The sequence below is a fragment of the Camelus dromedarius genome, chromosome 17 (genome assembly GCF_036321535.1).
Source record: "Camelus dromedarius isolate mCamDro1 chromosome 17, mCamDro1.pat, whole genome shotgun sequence".
In the NCBI taxonomy this organism is placed as follows: Eukaryota; Metazoa; Chordata; class Mammalia; order Artiodactyla; family Camelidae; genus Camelus; species Camelus dromedarius.
The window spans coordinates 26696467-26716649 of record NC_087452.1 but is presented as its reverse complement, the minus strand read 5'-3'; the positions used below and the strand labels follow the sequence as shown (position 1 = coordinate 26716649).

General features: G+C 35.0%; 1 protein-coding gene across 7 annotated transcripts in view; it reads right to left on the bottom strand.

Annotated features, from left to right (window-relative positions):
- The window catches only part of CFAP20DC (CFAP20 domain containing), a 204766-nt gene that overhangs the window by 62711 nt on the left and 121872 nt on the right, over window positions 1-20183 (bottom strand). For 5 of the 7 annotated variants that reach the window (XR_004142490.2, XR_004142492.2, XR_004142493.2 and 2 more), the window contains 2 exons: window positions 18795-19129; window positions 12345-12722 (listed from right to left, as the gene is read on the bottom strand). Coding sequence is in view for 4 of the 7 variants with exons in the window: in XM_031470650.2 (XP_031326510.2) it covers window positions 12345-12722; window positions 18795-19129 (713 nt within the window). In the remaining 3 variants the exon portion in view is untranslated. The remainder of the gene's footprint in view (window positions 1-12344; window positions 12723-18794; window positions 19130-20183) is intronic. The other 2 variants (XM_010980944.3, XM_031470654.2) reach the window with 1 other exon arrangement.

Genomic DNA, 20183 nt, shown 5'->3' with positions numbered 1-20183 from the left:
AAGAGATAAATCAGAACTTAAAGATCAAGTCACAGTACAACTTGAAAAACTTTGCTAAATTTAAGGGATGCTATGTCAACTTTTGCAGCATAAATCAGGAGCCAGTCTATTCAAAAGAACCAACTGGTCAGAAACTAGATCTTTTTTTTTGTCAACAGCGTTCATATGGGCCTAGGCTTAACTAGACTCAGTGTCACATCTGAAATGTCTGTCACAAAAATTTCGACATGTGACCTGGAGACACTTTATAACCCCTGACTCAATTCATTATCCATGCAGACTAATATCTTAAAATGTCTCAGGTAGAGATTTCTTGGGTAATTAAATCCAATAGTGGCAAAATTCCTCACAAAGAGATGGCTTTCTATCTTGTAAATATGTGGCTCTCTTGTTTTGTTTTGTTTTGTTTTTCACAGAAGGATTTAAAGAAAAAGATCTTTATACTCATGTGCTATAGTTGTGTAGAACTTTTAATCCATGACCTAAAAAGAAATACACTTCCATACATTTTGTACTGGTAGTCAGTTTGCCAATTTTCAGACAATTATCTGACTAATATAGCTGAACTCTTCTTATTAACCTTAAAATGAGTTGATAAACAATTTATAATTTTTCCAGCATCTATCTTCTGAGATTAGGGTACTTTCTGAGTTTAACAATAAACTACAGACTAGAAGGAGTCTAGTAAAACCAACTTGAACATGTTTTAATACCATACTCAAGAATATGCCGTCTCCAAGGTGATTGCAGCCTTGTACACAGGACAAGCATAGTAGCCATTCAATTAATGGCAGTTTAAAATACTATTTAAAGAACCAGGAGGAAAACAATTACTGAAATTGCCTACAGAGATGAAAACAGCAGAGGTAAGCCAACTGATGTTTCTAGAGTGGGAAGATGATAACTTTAAGTTTTAACTGTTTTAGAATGTCACACTGGTTGTAATACGTTAACGGCTGCTATACCAACATGTGTGCGTGCTTCTGCACATTAAAATACTGCAAAGCTTCAAGTGGCAATAGAATTTAAGTTGCCACATGATCACAGATTTTTTTCAGTGGTCTTTAACTGGGGGTGATGGTCCAATGTGGTGGAAGGTGCACAGGCTTTTCTGGCCAAAACCCCCAGGTTTGATACTCCACCTTGTCACTTATTAGATGTGAAAAAGCTGAGCCTCTGTCTTTCCTTGTCTGTCAAATAAGTTAAGGCCTTTCATGAGGGGTGAAGATGGAGACTGGAGATAGTGCAGGGTACCTTGTAGAGGGCCTGGCATGTGGCAAGTACCCCAAATCCTTAAAATCACAAACAAGGTTCTTAATCAAAGACCTTGATCTCAATGTGCTTAGAAAATATTGTCAGCCTAGTGCCTCTTACATAAAGTAGGAAAATGGCAAGTCTGACATGCTCCTCTTTAAAATTAGGCAAACCAAGATATCAAAGATGGATTTCTTCCATAAACATTTGACTAGTAGGATGCTTACCTTAGCATTAGAATATTGAAGAACTTACAGTGAAATGTTATAGTATATTGGTTAAACAAATAATGTATTTTCTTTGATTCATACTTCTGGTAGTCTCTTAATTTTTGTCAAGTCTTTCTAACGACAATTTCTTTCTTTTTTTTTTTTTTTAACATTTTTTATTGATTTAAAATCATTTTACAATGTGTCAAATTCCAGTGTTCAGCACAATTTTTCAGTCATTCATGGACATATACACACTCATTGTCACAACAATTTCTGAAACTTCTCAGAATTTGAAATTGCTCCTCTTCGTCAGAGTAACTGGCATATTTATTTGCATAGCAACTAGCTACTCAGAAAAGGAAGTATCAAAATGTCCTAATAACTTTTGCAATTCCACATCATCACCTGAATTTTAAACCATAATTCCACTTTAAATTACTTTAACATACATCAACTTGAGACCATCTTGCCTTGGTGAATAACTAAATTAGACACTACATGCAAAGAAAGTGAAAGAAACAAACCACACTGTAGCAGCAGCAGGAGTTTCGACTGAAAAATATTCAAAAAGAAAGCAGAAGGCTAGGAGCAAGTCCTACCTGGAAAATTTCTATGACTAATTCAAATACTTTTACTGGTGACACAAATATTATTTAATCACCAAATTCTATAGCTTCAGCAATATTCCCAGTAGTCCACGGACAGATAAGACTGAGATAATGACCTTGTTTTGTCACAGACAAGGAAAGAGTACAGTTTCAACAAAAGATCAAATATCAGACCCTTTTCCAAAGACGATTAACTGGCAGGAATGTCCAATTTAATAAATGAAACTTTCTTCTCACAGTTAACACTGTGGTTTATAAAAATGCTACTAGTCCTGCCCAAGTTCATTCACTCCATCAGTCATGAAGCTACACATCTACAATTTAGCTCTGGGAACATGGCAGGCATAAAGAGCATAGTCTCTGGGGAATGATTGCAGTGACACCACCACATCTTGCTTCTAAATACTCTTCTCTTTTCAGTGTATCCTTGAAAAAATTTCAACACGTTACCTGGCAGAAGTGATCCATTAGTTCACTCTTATTGATTCAACTATAAACAGAAGACAGGAACTACAGATAGTTATTATTTTTTGAACAATCTCAATAATTAGTTTCTAGAATTTGACTGAATTTGAAACGTTTGCTTTAGAATACCAGGCATACTGGTTTACATTTTTAACTACTCAGAAATAGGTACAAGAAAATATTCTGTTGGATTATGTGCTAAGTGTTCTACAAGTACTATCTAATTTAATACTCACAACAACCTTAAAGAATAAGCATTACTTTCTCCATGTTTACATATGATGTAACTGAGCCTCAAAGAGATTAAGAAATATGTCCAAGGTCACATAAATAAAAAGAAGCAAAGCCAGGCCTCAAATCCAGGTCTGTCTGATTTGAGCTGCTGCTCTGAACCATGGTGTCCACTGCTCTTGACAGTTTTGAAGAATGAAAATGTGGATAGACATGACATAGAACTCTGTTTGGGGAAGGCCCTGATGGTGGCAAAGGAGAAGGCTCAGGGCAGAATGAGGCCAGTGGGCACCTGTGGTGGAAGCTGCCAAATGAGGGACAGTCCCCTGAAGTGAACCTGCTCAGTTGGGCCAGGGTGATGGACACCTGTATAGTACATGGGGCAACCTGACTCCTAGCAGGTGTTTTGCAATATTCCATTGTAGCTGAAGCAAGTCAGGGTCAGAAAGACTTTTATGAATTCTTCAAACAATGGGGTATTGTTGGAAAGACAGATGAAAAGGCACACTTGAGTGGCAAATTCAAAGAGAGACAGATGGCTTCCCTTTGAACAAAGAGTATTATATACCCTAGAAAACGCAGAAATTTGTGTAATGGAATAATGCCTTTAAAACTCTAAAATAATTTACAAATTCATTTTCCTCTATGTTTGTTGAGCATAAATTGTATTGAATAGTAACCTTTTATAACTTAAAAAAATACACATGATGATAGATGTTTACTACTCCAATGCTGGGCTCAAGTTCATCAAGGAGGCAAGGAAAATAATCTTTTTTTTTTTTAATTACCCAAAGGAAATGGCTTGATAATCAAAGGAAAAATTTTCTTACATTATACCATGGTCTAAAATATCTTTATAAGTGTCTTTTCATAATTCAGTTTTGATTTTTAAAAATGGAAATGTGAAAATTAAACTCATAAGTTATATATGATTCACTTTATAATTATTTTCCCTATAAAAAGTCATGTCTTTTTTTCCTAAAGAGACTATCTGAATTTGTAATTGGTAGCAAATTTAGCCATTCTTATGAAAATAACAGTTCTTCAAGAAGCTCCAACTTTTTCTGGAACCACAAAGACTGTTATATATGTCTTGTTTGTTTGTTTAAAGATGCACATAATGACACTGCAGGTTTAAAATGATTCATTCAAAATTGTTTGAATGCAGTTATGCATGCGGAAAAGTTTAATTACCAGCTATCTATACGGTTGCAATATTACCCAGAGGGCCGTACTTCTTTCTTAATTAAAAATATTTGAACTTAATAATGGAGAACTCTATTAAAGTATGAATAAAACATTGCAAGAAAGAAGTTTATCAAGCAGTTAGCAAATCAATTTCATTAAGCTTTCCTTAAGAAATACTAGTACTCTTTCATTTCAGGAGGTTAGGAAGAAAATTTTCCTGTACCTCCTTTTCTAAGAGCCTTTAATTTTCTTTGTCATAAAGTCACTTCATACTTGCACTTTGCTAGAGCACAGATTTTCAGAGGGATATCCACTTAAAATTCCTGATTACAATACCTTGATGCCTAAGTTGATGGTTCAGATATGCCCAGTCTTCCACGACCCAGTAAATGACATGACCATCTGCCAGGCTGCTAAAGTCCCAAATCTAAGTGTCATTCTTAATTCTGCCTCTTTCCTCTTATATCCTGTCAGTCCTACCTCGCAATCATTCCAGTAACCTGCTACTTCTCTTTATCTCCACTCTGAATTATCAGAGTAATGTTTCAACTGCCTTCCCTGCTTCTATGCCTAGCCCGTTGTATCAATTCTGGACACAGACAGAGGAGACTTTTGGAATGGAAAGGTCATTGCTTTGCTTTAAAATTTTCAAAGACTTACTGTTTCATTTGGAATAAAGGCCCCCTCCTCACCATGTCCTTCCTGACCTTCCATAATCTGGGCCTGTTTACTTCTCTGATCTCCCCCTCTTCTACATTCCCCATGCCCATATGTCCCAGCTACATGGGCCTCCTATGTTCCTCAAAGATGCCCATCTCAGGGGCTTTGTATCTACTGATCCTGAGGCCTAAAACATTATTCCCTGGTTCTTTGCATGGCTGCCTTCATCTTAAACTTTACACCTCAGCTCAGATGTCACCTATTCAGTCAGATATCTAAAGTACCCACAATTCTGCTGAACTCTGCCACTCTATTACATCACCTTGTTTTTTCCTTCCCAAGTCTTTATCATTGTTTATAATTATTTTATGTACTTGTTTGTTTTTTGTCTGTATCTTCCAACAGATACAGATAGACCCTGAAGAGAGAGGCCTCATCTAACTTGGTCAGTGGATCTCTAGCACCTGGGAAAATACCTGACCTCATAGGCTCTCTCCAGAAGAAGAGATGCTCTTATTTATCCAGAAGTAGAACCGGAATAGCTGTATACCATCACCTAGAGATCTTTTATTTTAGAAACCCATCTTAGGTGGTAGAAACTCCCATATAAGTCTTCATACATGGATTACAATGCTAGCCAGCAAAGGTAATTTCATACCCACATTCATATTACTATTGGATGGACTTCAAGTTCCTGGATAATTCTCAAAATTTTCTTCTTGCATCAGGCATATTTCTTATGAGTCATATCAGTAGCATCCTTCTAGGCCTGACTGAGCTCATCATGTCTGTGTTAGAATGCAGTAGTGGGGCCACACTACTAAGTATTAAATCTTAAATATATTGAAAGAAAAAAAAAGTTTCCACTTATATGAAATCCATTTCCTGAGGCAATTAGGTAAGAAGAAGAAATTTTAAAAAATCCAGGTTGGAAAGGAAGTAGAACTATCTCTAGTTGAAATGACATGATCTTATATACAGAAAATCCTAAGGAATTCACAAAAACACTATTAGAACTAATAAATGTTCAGCAAGGTTGTAAGATACAAAATCAATTTAAAAATCAATTGTGTTTCTATACACTAGCAATGAACAAATAAAAAATGAAATTAAGAAAACATTTATATTTACAATAGCACCAAAACAATATAATACTTAGGAATAAACTTAACAAAAGAAGTGCAAGACTTGTATATTGAAAAATATATAACACTACGGAAAGAAATTAAACACACAAATAAATGGAAAGACATCCCATGGACTGAAAGGCTTAATATTATTAAGATGGCAATATTCCCCAAATTAATCTATAGATTCAAGGCAATCCCTAACAAAACCCCAGCTGTCTTTTTTGCAGAAACCAACAAACTGATCCTCAAATCCATATGGATAGGCAAGGGACCCAGCATGGCAGAAACAATCAAGATACGAAAGAAAATTTAGAGGATTCATACTTTCTGATTTCAAAGTCTAGTACAAAACGATAGTAATTAAGAAAATGTGGTACTATATAAGGATAGACACATAGATAAGTAAAATAGAATTGAGAGGTCAGAAATAAACCCTTACATGTATGGTCAACTGATTTTTAAAAATGGTGGTGATGCAATTCAATAGGGAAAGAATAGTCTTTGAATCAATGGTGTTGGCACAACTAAACATCCATATGCAAAAAAATGTAGTTGAATCTCTACTTCTCACTACATACAAAAATTAACTCAAAACGGATCACAGGACTAAATTTAAGAGCTAAAACTATGAAAGTCTTAGAAGAAAACAGGAGTAAATCTTTGTGACCTTGGGTTAGGCAACAGTTTCTTGACATAATTTCAAAAGCACAAGCAACAGAAGAAAAAATAGATAAACTGGACTTCATCAAAATTAAAATCTCTTGTGCTTCAAAAGACACCATCAATGAAAAGACAACTTACAGAATGGGAGAAAATATTTGCATATCATATATCCGACAAAGAACTTGTATCCAAACTCTCACAACTGAACAATAAAAAGACAAAAAAAAATCTAATTAAAAAATAGGCAAAGGATTTGAATAGTCATTTCTACAAAGGAGATACACAAAATGGCTAATAAGCACATGAAAAGATGCTCAACATCTTTAGTCATTAGAGAAATGCAAACCAAAACTACAATGAGATACCCACACACTAGGACTGCTTAAATAAAAGAGACAGATAATGAGAAGAGCTGATTAGGACGTGGAAAAATTGTCCCCCTCCGACCCTGCCACCACCCCCATTGCTGGTGGTAATGTAAAATGGTATGGACACTTTGGAAAACAGTTTGGCAGTTCCACAGAATTTAAACGTAAAGTCCCATATGACCTAGCAATTCCACTCCTGAAACCAAAAGAACTGAAAACATATGTCCACACAAAAACTTTCACGTGAATGTTCATATCAGCATCATTCACAATAGCCCAAAAGTGGAAACCACCGTCTATCAGCATATAAATGAATAAACAAATGTGGCATATCCATATAGTGAATTACTATTCCAGCATAAAAAGCAGTAAGATGCTACAACATGGATGGACCTTGAAAACAACAAGCTAAATGAAAGAAGTCAGACACAATAGGCCACATATTATACAGTTCTATTTATGTGAAATGTCCGGAATAGGCAAATCCACAGAGATAAGAAGTAGATTAGTGGTTGCCAGAGGTTCAGGGGGAAGGAAGAATGAGGAGTGACTATTAATGGGAATGGAGTTTCTTTTGAGGTGATGAAAATGATCTAAAATTAGATAGTAGTGATGGGTGTACAACTTTGTAAATATACTAAAAAATGTTGACTTCCATATTGTGCAAATTAAATCTCAGTAGATTTTTTTAAAATAAGTCACCCCTGTGGGTTTCTGGGATCTGAACAAAAATCCCTTTGTGGAGTTAGTAAGCACAAAACACTCTTTTGAGAAAACTTGTTTTCATAGATTCTTAGCAGCAAATGTCAAGTGGAGAGAATGTCAATTATTAGAACCCTATGACAATTAATTTTCTTTTAAAATCATGTCTCTGGAAGAACACTTCATTCCCATTGAAAATTCACTTTGAAATGGGGCAGAATCCCTATGTTTTTCATAATTTTATATCCTATTAAACTGAGACTATTACATCACAAATGTGAGCCATAGATTGTAGCCATCACGTGGGTTGTTAGTAAGTTTTATTAGCCTGAATTCTGACACTAAGGTCAAACCTCCCTGCACAAAAGGGAAGCTGTGCCTTTGTGCCTTATCCTCTCATCAAAGATAAAGTTCCTTCTCCCTTTTATCCCTTTCAAGGGATTGCTCTGTCAGTCTCCTTAGCTATAAAATGGAATAGTAATATCTCAGAGGGCTCCTGTGTAGAACAGACATGTGTCCTGCTTGTGCTTTGTAATATGCAGCGAGCAGCTGTAAGAAGGGTCTCTTGAAATAACCCAAATGGTTTCAGGAACTGTCTTCTCCTAAAAGCTTCTTAAATGAAGAGAATGGGTGAGGGGAAGTCCCCTGCTCTCTCTCCAAACTTTGGTCCCCTTCTTCCTCTCATTATTCCCTGTTATTATCAGAGAGGACTATCTTTTAGGCAGTGTACTTTGCTGGCCAGGTACTTAAAGTCTGTTTGTGCCTGAGGCTCTCAAGCTGATTTTCATGCTCCAGTTTTATTTCTATAGAGATATAAAAAGATGGAAAATAAACAATCTTTTGGATATATAGCATGACAGATTCTGCCTAATAGAAGATCGTGGCAAAGAAATTAGGGGGAAAATGAAGTGGACTCCTCTCAAAGATTTGTTTTGGTTCTGTTTTCGGCAGCCCAGTATTGACTACAGTCAAGTGAAGCAGTGCTGTAGAATAAATTTGTAAGATTGGTTTACTAGCTGTATTTCAATTATCAGCACATCCAAAGAAAAAATTATGGTAAAGTAGGACAAGAACAGTTTTCTAAGGCTGAATCATGGAGAACAGAAAATCTGAATAGACTGGTAACTTGTAAAAAGACATTAATCAAAACATTAATCAAAAACCTCTCCCAAACAAAAGTGCAGGACAAGATGGCTTCACAGGCGAATTTTACCAGATATTCAAAGAAGATTTAATACCCATCCTTTCCAAACTCTTCAAAAAATTAAAGAGGAGGGAATGCTCCTTAACACATTTTATGAGGCCAACATTACCCTCATACCAAAACCAAACACAACACACACACACACAAAACTACAGGCCAATATTTTTGATGAACATAGATGCAAAAAGCTTCAGCAAAATATTAGTAATACAGCAATATATTAAAAGGATCATATACCATGATCAAGTAGGACTTATTCCAGGGATGCAAAGATGGTTCAACATGCACAAATCAATAAACGTGACATATCACATTAAGAAAACAAAGGATAAAAAGCATATGATCATCTCAATAGATGTAGAAAAAGCATTTGACTGGATTCAACACCCATTTTTGATAAAAAAATCTCAATAAAAATGGGTATAGAAAGAACATACTTCAACATAATACAACTCGTATATGACAAACTCACAGCCAACACCACATTCAGTGGTGAAAAACTGAAAGCTATCCCTCTAAAATCAGGAACAAGACAGGAATGCCCACTCTTACCATTCTTATTCAACACAGTAGGACAGAATAATTAGGCAAGAAAAAATAAAAGGCATTCCAGTCAGAAATGAAAAAGTAAAACTGTCACTATTTGCAGATGACAGTATGCTCTTTGACATATATATACAGAAAATCCTGAAGATTCCACCAAAAAACCATTAAAATAATAAGTAAATTCAGTAAAGTTTGCAGGGTGCATTTCTATATGCCAACAATGAGCTAGCAGAAGAGAAATTAAGAAAACAATCTCATTTACAATCACACACACACAAAAAAAATTTAAACATGGAGGTGAAAGACCTGTACACTGAAAACTATAGGACATTGTTGAAAGAAACTGAAGACACAAATAAATAGAAAGATAATCTGTGCTCATGAATTGGAGGAATTAACATTGTTAATGTTACCTAAAGCAATCCACAGATTCAATGTAATCCCCAACAAAATCCCAAGGAAATTTTTCACAGAAACAGAAAAATTCTAAAATTTATATAGAACCACAAAAGACCCCAAATAGCCAAAGCAATCCTGAGAAAAAAGAACAAATCTGGAAGTATCACACATCCTGATTTCAAACTATATTACAAAGCTATAGTAATCAAATCAGCATTGTATTGGAAGAAAAAGAGATATAAAGATCAATGGAACAAAACCAAGAGCCCAGAAATAAACCCATACATATATGGGCAGTTAATTTATGACAAAGGAGCAAAGAAAATACACTAGGGAAAGGATGATCTCTTCATTAAATGGTATTGGGAAAACTGGTCTGTCACACACAAAAAATGAAACTAGACCATTCTCACACCATACACAAAAATCAACTCAAAACAGATTTGAATGTAAGATGTGAAACCATAAAACTGCTAGAAGAAAACATAGGCATTACGCTCTTTGACATTGGTCTTAGAAATACCTTTCTAGATATGTCTTCTCAGGTAAGAGAAACAAAAGCAAAAATAAACAAATGGGACTACATCAAACTAAAAAGTTTCTGCACAGCAAAGGAAACCATCAACAAAACAAAAAGACAACTTACCAAATGAGAGATACATCTGCAAATCATGTATCTGATAAGGGGTTAATACCGCAAATATATAAAGAACTCATACATTTCAACAATAACCCCCCCCCCCAAACAAAACCTCTAAAGAACTCAATTAAAAAATGGGCAGAGAAGCTGAATAGACATTTGTCCAAAAAGACATACAGATGGCCAACAGGCACATGAAAAGATGTTCAACGTCACTAATTACTAGGGAAATGCAAATTAAACCCACAATGAGACATCACCTCAAATTTGTTAGAATGGCTTTTATCTGCCAATCCCAAACTTGGCAGATGCAAGTTACTGTGTATAAAACAGAAGAACAACAAGGTCCTACTGTACAGCACAGGGAACTATATTTGATATCTTGTAATAAACTATAAGGGAAAAGAATATGAAAAAGAATATATATGTATGTGTGTAACTGAATCAGTTTGCTGTATGTATACCAGAAATGAACACAATACTGCAAATCAATTATACTTCAATAAACAAACAAAACGTATGCACACACAGAGACAAGAATGGCTATTATCAAAAAGAGAAGAAATAACAAATGCCGACAAGGATGTGAAGAAAAGGAAAGCCTGATACACTGTTCGTGGGAATGTAAATCAGTGTAGCTACTATGGAGAACAGTATAGAGAGTCCTCAAAAAGCTAAGAATAGAACTACTATATGACCCAGCTATCCCAATTCTGGGTATTTATCCAAAAAATATAAAAACATTAATTTGAAAAGATACACACATACTTTTGTTCATTACAGCCTTATCTACAATAACCAAGATATGGAAACAACCTAAGTGTCCAACAATAGTTAGATGGATAAAGAAAATCAGGTATAATGGAATACAACTTAGCCATAAGAAAATGAAATCTTGCCATTTTCAATAACATGGATGGGCCTTGAGAGTATTATGCTAAGTGAAATAAGTCAGATAGAGAAAGACAAATATTGAATGATTTCACTCATATGTGGAATATAGAAAAACAAAAAAAAATAAAATGAACAAACCAAATAAAAATAAAACAAACTCTCAGATGCAGAGAACAGAGTTGTGATCACCAGAGGGTAAGGAGCAAGATGGGGTAGAGGGGAATGGATAAAGGGGATCGACTCTGTGGTGACACAAACTAAATGTTTGGTGTTGAGTGTGCTCTAGTGTATACAGAAGTAGAAAAAAAAATGCTGTACATATGGAACTTACATGAGGTTATAAACCAATGTTACCTCAAGAAAAAATAAAAGAAATAAAGAAATATTAGTTGATGGTAATGATATATATGTCTATTACCTGTACTAAGTAACAATCCATTCTAACATGCTTAGCACATAATTGAACTGAAGTTCTACATTGTAACACATACAGAATACTTAGGACATGAAAAATTTAAAAAACTCTTTAATGTTTAAAAAAATGGAATATAAGTGTCATTTGTTCTGCATAGCCTCATTTGTTCTCTAGTTTCTAAGTGCAGCTATGGGGGGACTGAAGGAAGAAAAGCACTCACACAGGAAGGAAAAAAATCAATCTGATGGACATGAATATAGCCACCAAAGTAGCCTAGGGATTTACTCAATGACACTGTTTTACTGTTAACCTTCACTCCTATCATTTATTATTTGGGGAATGGCTGCAAAGAGACCAGAGAGTGAAGAGAATAATGATGTTTTTATGGCTCCTAATGTAGATTGTTATTGAAAATCTGTCAATTTTACTGGCAAGCCTTTGGCTCAAAAGTAAGATCTTCATTTATAATTTGCAGGCAGTGATAACTCAAATTATGAGAAGTAACTGGGAAATAAAAAATAACTATTATGATAATTATCTTTCTCATTAAAAACATGAGGCATTCTATTATCATTGGGATGTGCAAGACACTCTTCAACAGCTGCTGTTACTGAGCTAAAACACATCTAAATAGGAAAGAAAATACATTACTGATTGTCGAAATGATGAAAAATAGATACTGCTGAGAATGTATGCAAAGTGGAACAGAACAGAATGGAGGAGGATGTACTGCACACTTATGTAAAACAGAGTGAAACCACTTACAGATACTTCAGGAATCGCCTTCCACTTCTCCCCTGAAATTTCCTTTAGGGTGGTTTTGTTTATTGAAGCTGACTCTTGATGGGCTGGTAGGTGCTTTGCTTTGGCAACGCGATCTGGAGTTTTCAGAAAGGATTCACTCCTTCTTCCAGGGGGAGAAAGGCATGCTGTAGGCACCAAACTCGCTTCAAAGTCTTTTTTATCTATCTGCTTTCCCAAGGAATTCTGGCTTTCTGATGCTCCTGCTTCTGCGTAGGCACTTTTAAGATATCCTTTACTTGTCCACCTTGCAGCCTTTTCCAGCACGCTGTCTAATGTGAACTGAGTTAACCCTGGAGGACTAGTTGTTGGGCTTGGAGAACCCTGGACACTCTGGTTACCCTACACAGAGGAACAAAGTGAAATTGTTTTGAGCTGAAACTTGTGCTGAATAAGTTATTAAGTTCTTAATAAGTTCATATCATTCCCCTAGCCTTTGATTTATGGCCACATAGAACCAAACATCTAGTTATCTTCAAAGTTTGGCATTTTTAAACAAAGTGTATGAATGACTGAACTGTTCAGTTTCTTCTTGAATGTTTGGCCATCATACACACTCAACATACAGATCACTATCTAAGGTAAAATTTCCCTTTCTGTAGAAGCGAAATATGTGTAAAGGTGAGAGAGTCTGCTTTAGGTTGGGCACAGGACAAGAGAGGAATTTATCAAAACTTTTAGTTAGAACGACTCTGTCTGCCTGTGTGTCTATCTATCATAGTCCTGCCTCTCTTCCTTTCTTCCTCATCGTGGGCTAGGTACTGCTCTAGGCACTGCAGATGCTGGGAACATAGTGTGTACTAGAAGTTAATCCCTGCCATCCAGGGACTTTATCCTGAAGGCAACAAGGGGTTATTGAGTGATTTGACAGAGGAAAATGTCATGATGGCACAAAACAGAAGGCATGGTAATGAGTTTGTGTGGATATTGTTTGTGGGGTGTCTGGAGTGTCTGTGGAGATAGCAGTAAGGGGGAGCCAAATAGGAGACTGTTAAATTGTAATGATCAGAAATGCTGAGGTGTTTGTGTTAATTCAATGGTAGTGATGATGGCGAGGTTGGACTGATTTGAGAGTTCTGTAGAAGGCAGAGTATGTTGTATTTAGCGACTCCAGAAAGCTTTTACATAGTGTCTGTAATCTCTAATCCTGTCACATTATGATATTCATTTCTTGTGGAGAGCAGTTGGGATTATCAGCCAACTGTGCTCTCAAGAAAAGTACCCTTGGGTCTAAGAACCTCTTCTAAGAAATAGCTTGTCTATCTGTAGTAAAGAACTGCAGAGTGTGCAGGTGATGTATATTGCTTTCAAATATGCAATACATGTGGCCTCAACATGCTTTTGGATTAATTTTGTCCTATATAACATAAACATTTGTTATATGCATAAAAGGCTAGTTTAGTATAATGTGATTGAAAAACAACCACTTTTTTCCCCTTTGGTTTATCATTTAGCTACTGTAAACCTGCACAGCAATTGAATATAATTTGTCAAAGGAGTAAAGACTTCGTTATGCTATTTTCATATTCCAATCATCTGTTCATCTGTTTCTCAGAAGAACAAATACAAAATGCTTTTGATTTAACTTAATATATTTTTTTAAAAGTCCCAAATCTCTTGAACCATTTGTCTTCTGGGCTCAGAAACATTTGTTTGTTAAATATTCAATCACGCCCCAGTGCCAGGAACATCAATAGAATTTGCCTGATTAACTGTAGCACAGCATATGTACGCTGAAGATGAGAATGATTTCCCCAAGGACCCAGCACTTTCTCTGTAGAACTACGTTTCTTAAAAGGACATGCAGATGGGCATTTGGACAATAATTTCTGGATGCACAAAACGAATTGCTCTTACTGAGTTGTAATTTTAAAAAGGTAATTTTAATGACTCTTGAGGGCTACCTACTTGGAGCAGATGAGACCCAGGCTCTTTGTATCACAGCTTTAATGTTGAGTGAGTCAGGATAGAACTCTGTTTTAGCCTTTGTAAAAGTGGATGATCATATTTACTTATATTTCAATTCATTTTTAAATTCAGTCCACCGTGAAACAAGTCTTATATAACAGTCTTAAAAGTTTTGAACAAAACACATTTGCAATATTCCAAATACACTTTTGATGGCAGTTTTGAATTTTAACTGAGATAGAGTCAGCAGGAGTTTTTACTTTTGTCCAATGTTTTAGTGACTAAATGTGTGAGCTGATAGCACCTTTCAGCTGGACAACAGCACTAGCAGACAATAGAGATTATATAGGTCTATACTTTGGTTGTCAACTAAAGCACAGTTATTTGCATAAATACAGCTAAAGATATCCATCATAACAAAACGAAAAAAAAATCATCTCTTCTTTGATGACACCAAGACTGACCATTCAAACGTATCTTCAGTGTCTTCACTAATAACCATCCCTAAGGAGTATTTCTACTTCTACCTCTTGAATTTTATAGGAAATTATTAGAATAATACAGGTCTTCCTGGGTGGCGAAGATAATTGATAGGGGTGACATAATGCATTTTACTAGTTTATAAACAAAATGAAAGGAAGATGCCACTGCTTCTAACTAACTTGCAGCATGCCTGATATTACAGGGACCTGGGCAAATTATGTTTGTAAACATCTTTAGCTGTAGTCAGTGATGCCTCACAGACAAATCATAGCAGAAGTTAGAGGGACTGTATGGGATGGGCAAACATCATCATGTGAATATCTGGGGAAAATGATGAGATTCCTTAAATTGTTCAAGACAAAAAAAATATTTTCCTTATAAGTTAGAGTTCATTCTCTTTTAACTGATAAAACATTTTCTTTGAAAACTCCTATTTATAACCAAATATTTACCTGCAGATATTTATCTTTTAGAAAAAAATATGACATTATTCTAAGCAGACAAAAGTTTTATAGCCTTCTTTATCTGTCTATAACAATGAAGGGCCAAATTACAGGAACCAAGGGGCCTGTGTCTTTTTCAGAGAAGAGTAGAACTTCAAAAGATAATAATAAAGATATGCAGATGTGAACAGCCTAAAAGCAATATATTCAAAATAGAATTCTCCCACTTTTTTCCAATATATAAATTGACATTTAAAAATTTTTTAAAGGCTACACAGAAATACAAGCAGCCTCATGTGGAGTAAATATCATTTCTATTGTGCCTATATAAGTGTGTGTGAGAATGTAACTCAAAATTATTAGCCAAGCATGTAGGGATGAGTGGTTAACGGTGTAACCCAGAAATACATGCCATCAAGAAAAAAAAAGACATGAAGTAGTTTAACTACTGAGTGCTAAAAAAAGTAACTTGAAAGCAATTAATACCACGAAAGCTAAGAGGAAGCACTAAAACGGTCCTTGTAATCTGTTGTTTGTAAATTTGTCCTTTGCAGGCCTCCACAGTTAGATAAAGAGACAATAGGGAAGCTTCCTAGGTAACTTGAACACTATAGGGAGTCAGTCCACATAAGTCATGTCCAAATATGGATAAGTTTTTGGCTCAAATGTTCTAATTTGGGTTGTTATAGAAGACAAACTACCTAGCTTTGCAAATATCTGATACACAGCCAGTATTTAAGGAAAAATGACTACATCTGTAGATGATGAAAAATTAAATTAGGGAAGTAATAAAATATTAATATAAAGTATATACTGGAAGCCACATTGGGAATTACGGCATAAAAAACAAAATATAGATACAATAATAACATACTTTTTTTCTTTCAGATGCTGCAATTGTATGAAAGGTACTCTGTTTTAACAGCTTTCCTAAGATAATTCATTTACATGGAAGTCTTGATTTTATAACTCACTACAAAATATATTTCCATAGTGTGCTTTTCAAATAAGAAGTACAACTTCAAAATTAATTGACTATCAAGAAAATTACTACATATGTCTGCCTAAGGAATAACATATATAGTAAAGCAAAGACTAAGACAAGAGAATATGCAAAACAAAATCATACTTTTGGGGCTTTCACACTAATAAAGATCTCAAATGTGAACTGATTATTAGGAACTTAAATTACAAAGAAAATATATCACTGATTAGCCTTTACTATCATATGTGTATTTTTCTCTATCAGAACATGATTTGATTTTGCCTAGATTTTTGCTACTGAATAGATCTAATTTCCCTTTAAAAATACTCAAACGGTCTAACATCAGATAAAGGCTTTTAACTACAAGTTATAAACCCCAGCACAATAAGTAATGCAATTATTACTCATTTGTCTACCATCATTTATAACATGACATTATGTTTTCCTTAGAGTAATAATGTTACTCTAAGGATATAATATTCTAAAATAATGCAACTAATATTAAGGATGCCTAAATGAACTTAATTGATTTTTTCTTCAAAGATCATATTTAAATAAACATTTTAAATATGTAATCTAATCTTCCATTGACTTATCTAATTAATAAATGGGAGAACTAATCCTACAGAAAAAGAATTTACAAAAAAACACAAACAAACCAATTTGATAAAGAAGGGGTCATTACAAGTTCTAGAACTTGTTTAAATATAGCCTGGCATTTCTATAGGTCATCTGTTTGTATTTTAGCTTCTGTCTTGTTATTGCCTCTAACAGCAAACCTCAAAGCTTGTGCAATATGGCAAGGCTTCTGCCCCTCTCTCTAGCTGCCAGTCTTAGGCTCTAAAGGTGAACCAGGGCAGGTGTTAGCACTGAGATGGTCCCACTACAGACTCAAGCCATATTCTGATGGTTGTGGCACAGAGGTGACCAGAGAGCTATGCCAATCAGAGCTTTGAAAATGCCTAATAAATTAATTTTCAATTTCATGTAGTTGGTAATAAGTACATTTCTGCATAATAAATGTTGAAGGATGCCAGAAGTAGAGTAGCTAGTAGCAAAAGAAAGCACATAAAGTGATAAATTGAAATATTCACAATCAGTATTTTTCATTTTCTCATGAAGCTCTACTGCTTCTTCTCAAGGTTTAGTCTTCATAGAGATGGAAGAGCTAAGTTCCTCACGTGGTGTTATGTAAAGGACAGCTTCCTCATTAAACTCCCTTCAAAGCTTTCCAGAGAACTACCATTTCCCATCTGCCATGAAATTGCCATCATTACAGTAATTCTTTTGGGTTAGGTAAGAAAGATGGGGCTGTGCACATGGGGAAGAGATGGGCCTATATCATTCATAAAATGGTATGAATTAATTTATCAGATAAGCCAATTAATACTGTAGAAGAATTGACAGCTGGGATGAGGGCAATGTTAGATGCTGAAGACAAATGTTCACTTTACAGTTTTGTAGCTTAATTTCATTTGGGGTGAAATGGACAAAGTTGTTCACAACAACATTTAAAATGTACTATTTATGCATTTATGCATAAAGAGGTTTGTAGTGGGATTATCTTTGGTATGACTAATAGTTTCATCACACTCAGAAGCAAGGATATTATAAAAAAGGATTGCCCCACACACTTTGCTAAAAAAACTCATTAAAAGTTGCAAAAAAACCATAATTACTGTTTGAACAATCTCACCATATTCTCAGCTGGTTCTGAAAGTAGAAGCTATGGACTTAATCTATATCCCGCTGACCAAAGGGGTATTCCTGATCAATCAGAATTGTTAAAAACTTTTGAAGGCATACCAAAAAAGTTTTTTTCTAATTATTTATATATTTTTTCTAGAAAATACGAATGCCTATTGTTAAAGAATAATGCTAAATAAATTTTACAAATAAATTCATCTCATATGAGGAAAGAGAGTTACCATAATGTATTAAGTTTTAAGTTTCAGAGCTGCATTCAGTTTGATATCGAACAAGTTTAAAAAAAACCTTTTTATGAATTTATTGATTTATGAGATATTTGTATTCTAAATAACTGCAAACAGAAAACCTCCTGTAAAGCAAGTCCCAGCACTAATCCATGATTCATTATCTAAACTTTAATTGGCACAACTCTTAAAATTCTGGGACCATATGGAAAATAACGAGTCCTAATAGGTCTAAGGTGAAAAGATGGCAGGGGAGTAAGGAAGCCAGAAAACCTTCAATTCAGAAAGCTTAGCAACTGCAGCACAATCTCCCCAGAGATCCAGAACAATGTGTTCTCAATGATTTACTGGTCTTGCTATCATACAACTAAACTGCATATCATTTGTCATTCGGTGAGACGAAGATTAAAATGAAAAAACAAAATCAAACCAAAAGCTGGTTTCCATAATTAAAAATGAAATTAGCTAACTGTTAATAAAAAAGGCAGCAATTCAGAGTTACCATAACAACCTGAGGCAACTGTTGACTGACATTGCAATCTGCTGCTTTTTTATAAATAGCAGTTGATTTCCCCTCTTTCATTTCAACTAGTTTTAGTGCTTAGTTGGAGCTAATGGAACAACTGTGCTTTGGAACTACTTCACTCATCAAGCAGCATACCTCTTCGCTGCTGTCACTGCCATAAAAATCCTCCTCCAATTGGGTATCTCTCCTTGTCACACTGGTATCTTCTTTTAGATCCAAAATAAATGGGCATCCCTCTGGGGACAGATTCTGAGTCTTTCCATGAGGTGGAGATCGTGGTCTTGATGAAAAAGTGAAAATATCCTTTGGAACAATCTGGGTTTCCTCTGCCTCTCGGTCACGTTCACTTTCCTTGCTGACTTCTAGCCATAGGTGTGAGGTGTGGGAGAAGTCTTCATCCAGACATAGAGACTGTGTGCTCGATACTAAATGGGGAATGTGATCATCCTTTTCAGGAAATATCCACTCATCTGACATTAGGAAAAGATGACAAAAGTTAGAGTAGTGTTCTGTAAGTGTTGTTTTGGGCAGGTAGTTAGGGTAACATTTCTTGTTGTTGAAATAGATTTATCAAATAATACAAAAGCCAAGGAAGACAATTTATCCACCATCTTGTAACCTGCTAAACATTTAACCCACAGATAGTGCTTATAGCTAGGGGCAACTTATTTGCACTTACTCTCCATCTGAGCTGAAACACTGGCCAGGAAATTTGTAAGTCTGAGATAATTATCACCTGTCTTGCAGCAGGTTCTTTATAGTACAGCCTCATTAATTTGACATTACAGAGGGAAAAATCTTTCAAATTTAAAAGGGTGTGAGTTACTGATGTCTTCTTTTAACATCAAGAGGATAGAGGTACTTAACAAGCTCTTGAAACAAAATATCTGGGCCTTGTTCAGATTACAAAAGATGGAGGAGAGGAAAACACGAAAAGGTTGACAGCCTTTCTCTCTCCATTCTACTGATTGGAATGGTTCGGTTCATAGAATAAACTGACTTTTAAGTAATAGTAAATTCACAGAAGTATTTGTTAATGTGACTGGTAATCTTGCTGATGGAAAAAATCTTTGTTTAATTTTAACTTATTTTTAGGAGAGAATCTTTTGATATGAAAATCTTTTGCACATTATTTGTTTTCTTTAAAAATATTGTACCCTACCAATGAGATACATTTTTATGAAAACTTTAAAAATTTTTAATCTTTTATTCAACATTGGGATAGATTTTATAAGTTTATGGCCTGGGAAAACTGGAAAGGACACATCTTAATAACAAATATCATTAAAAGCAGGCTTACTTTCTTCTTTAGAATGATAGAAAAAGTTGAGCATTTTCTCAGCTTAGTCTATTTTTTTTGAAATTTACTTTTTTAGTGCATTATGTCAATGGTAAAAATCTTACAAGAGTCCCTGCAGAACCGCAATGTAGACATGGTGATTTTACTCCTGACTCTTGAATCCTTTTATATTTATTGTTACAAGAAAAGTAATCAAGAGATATCTAAGATTTGCTAACTTGAAA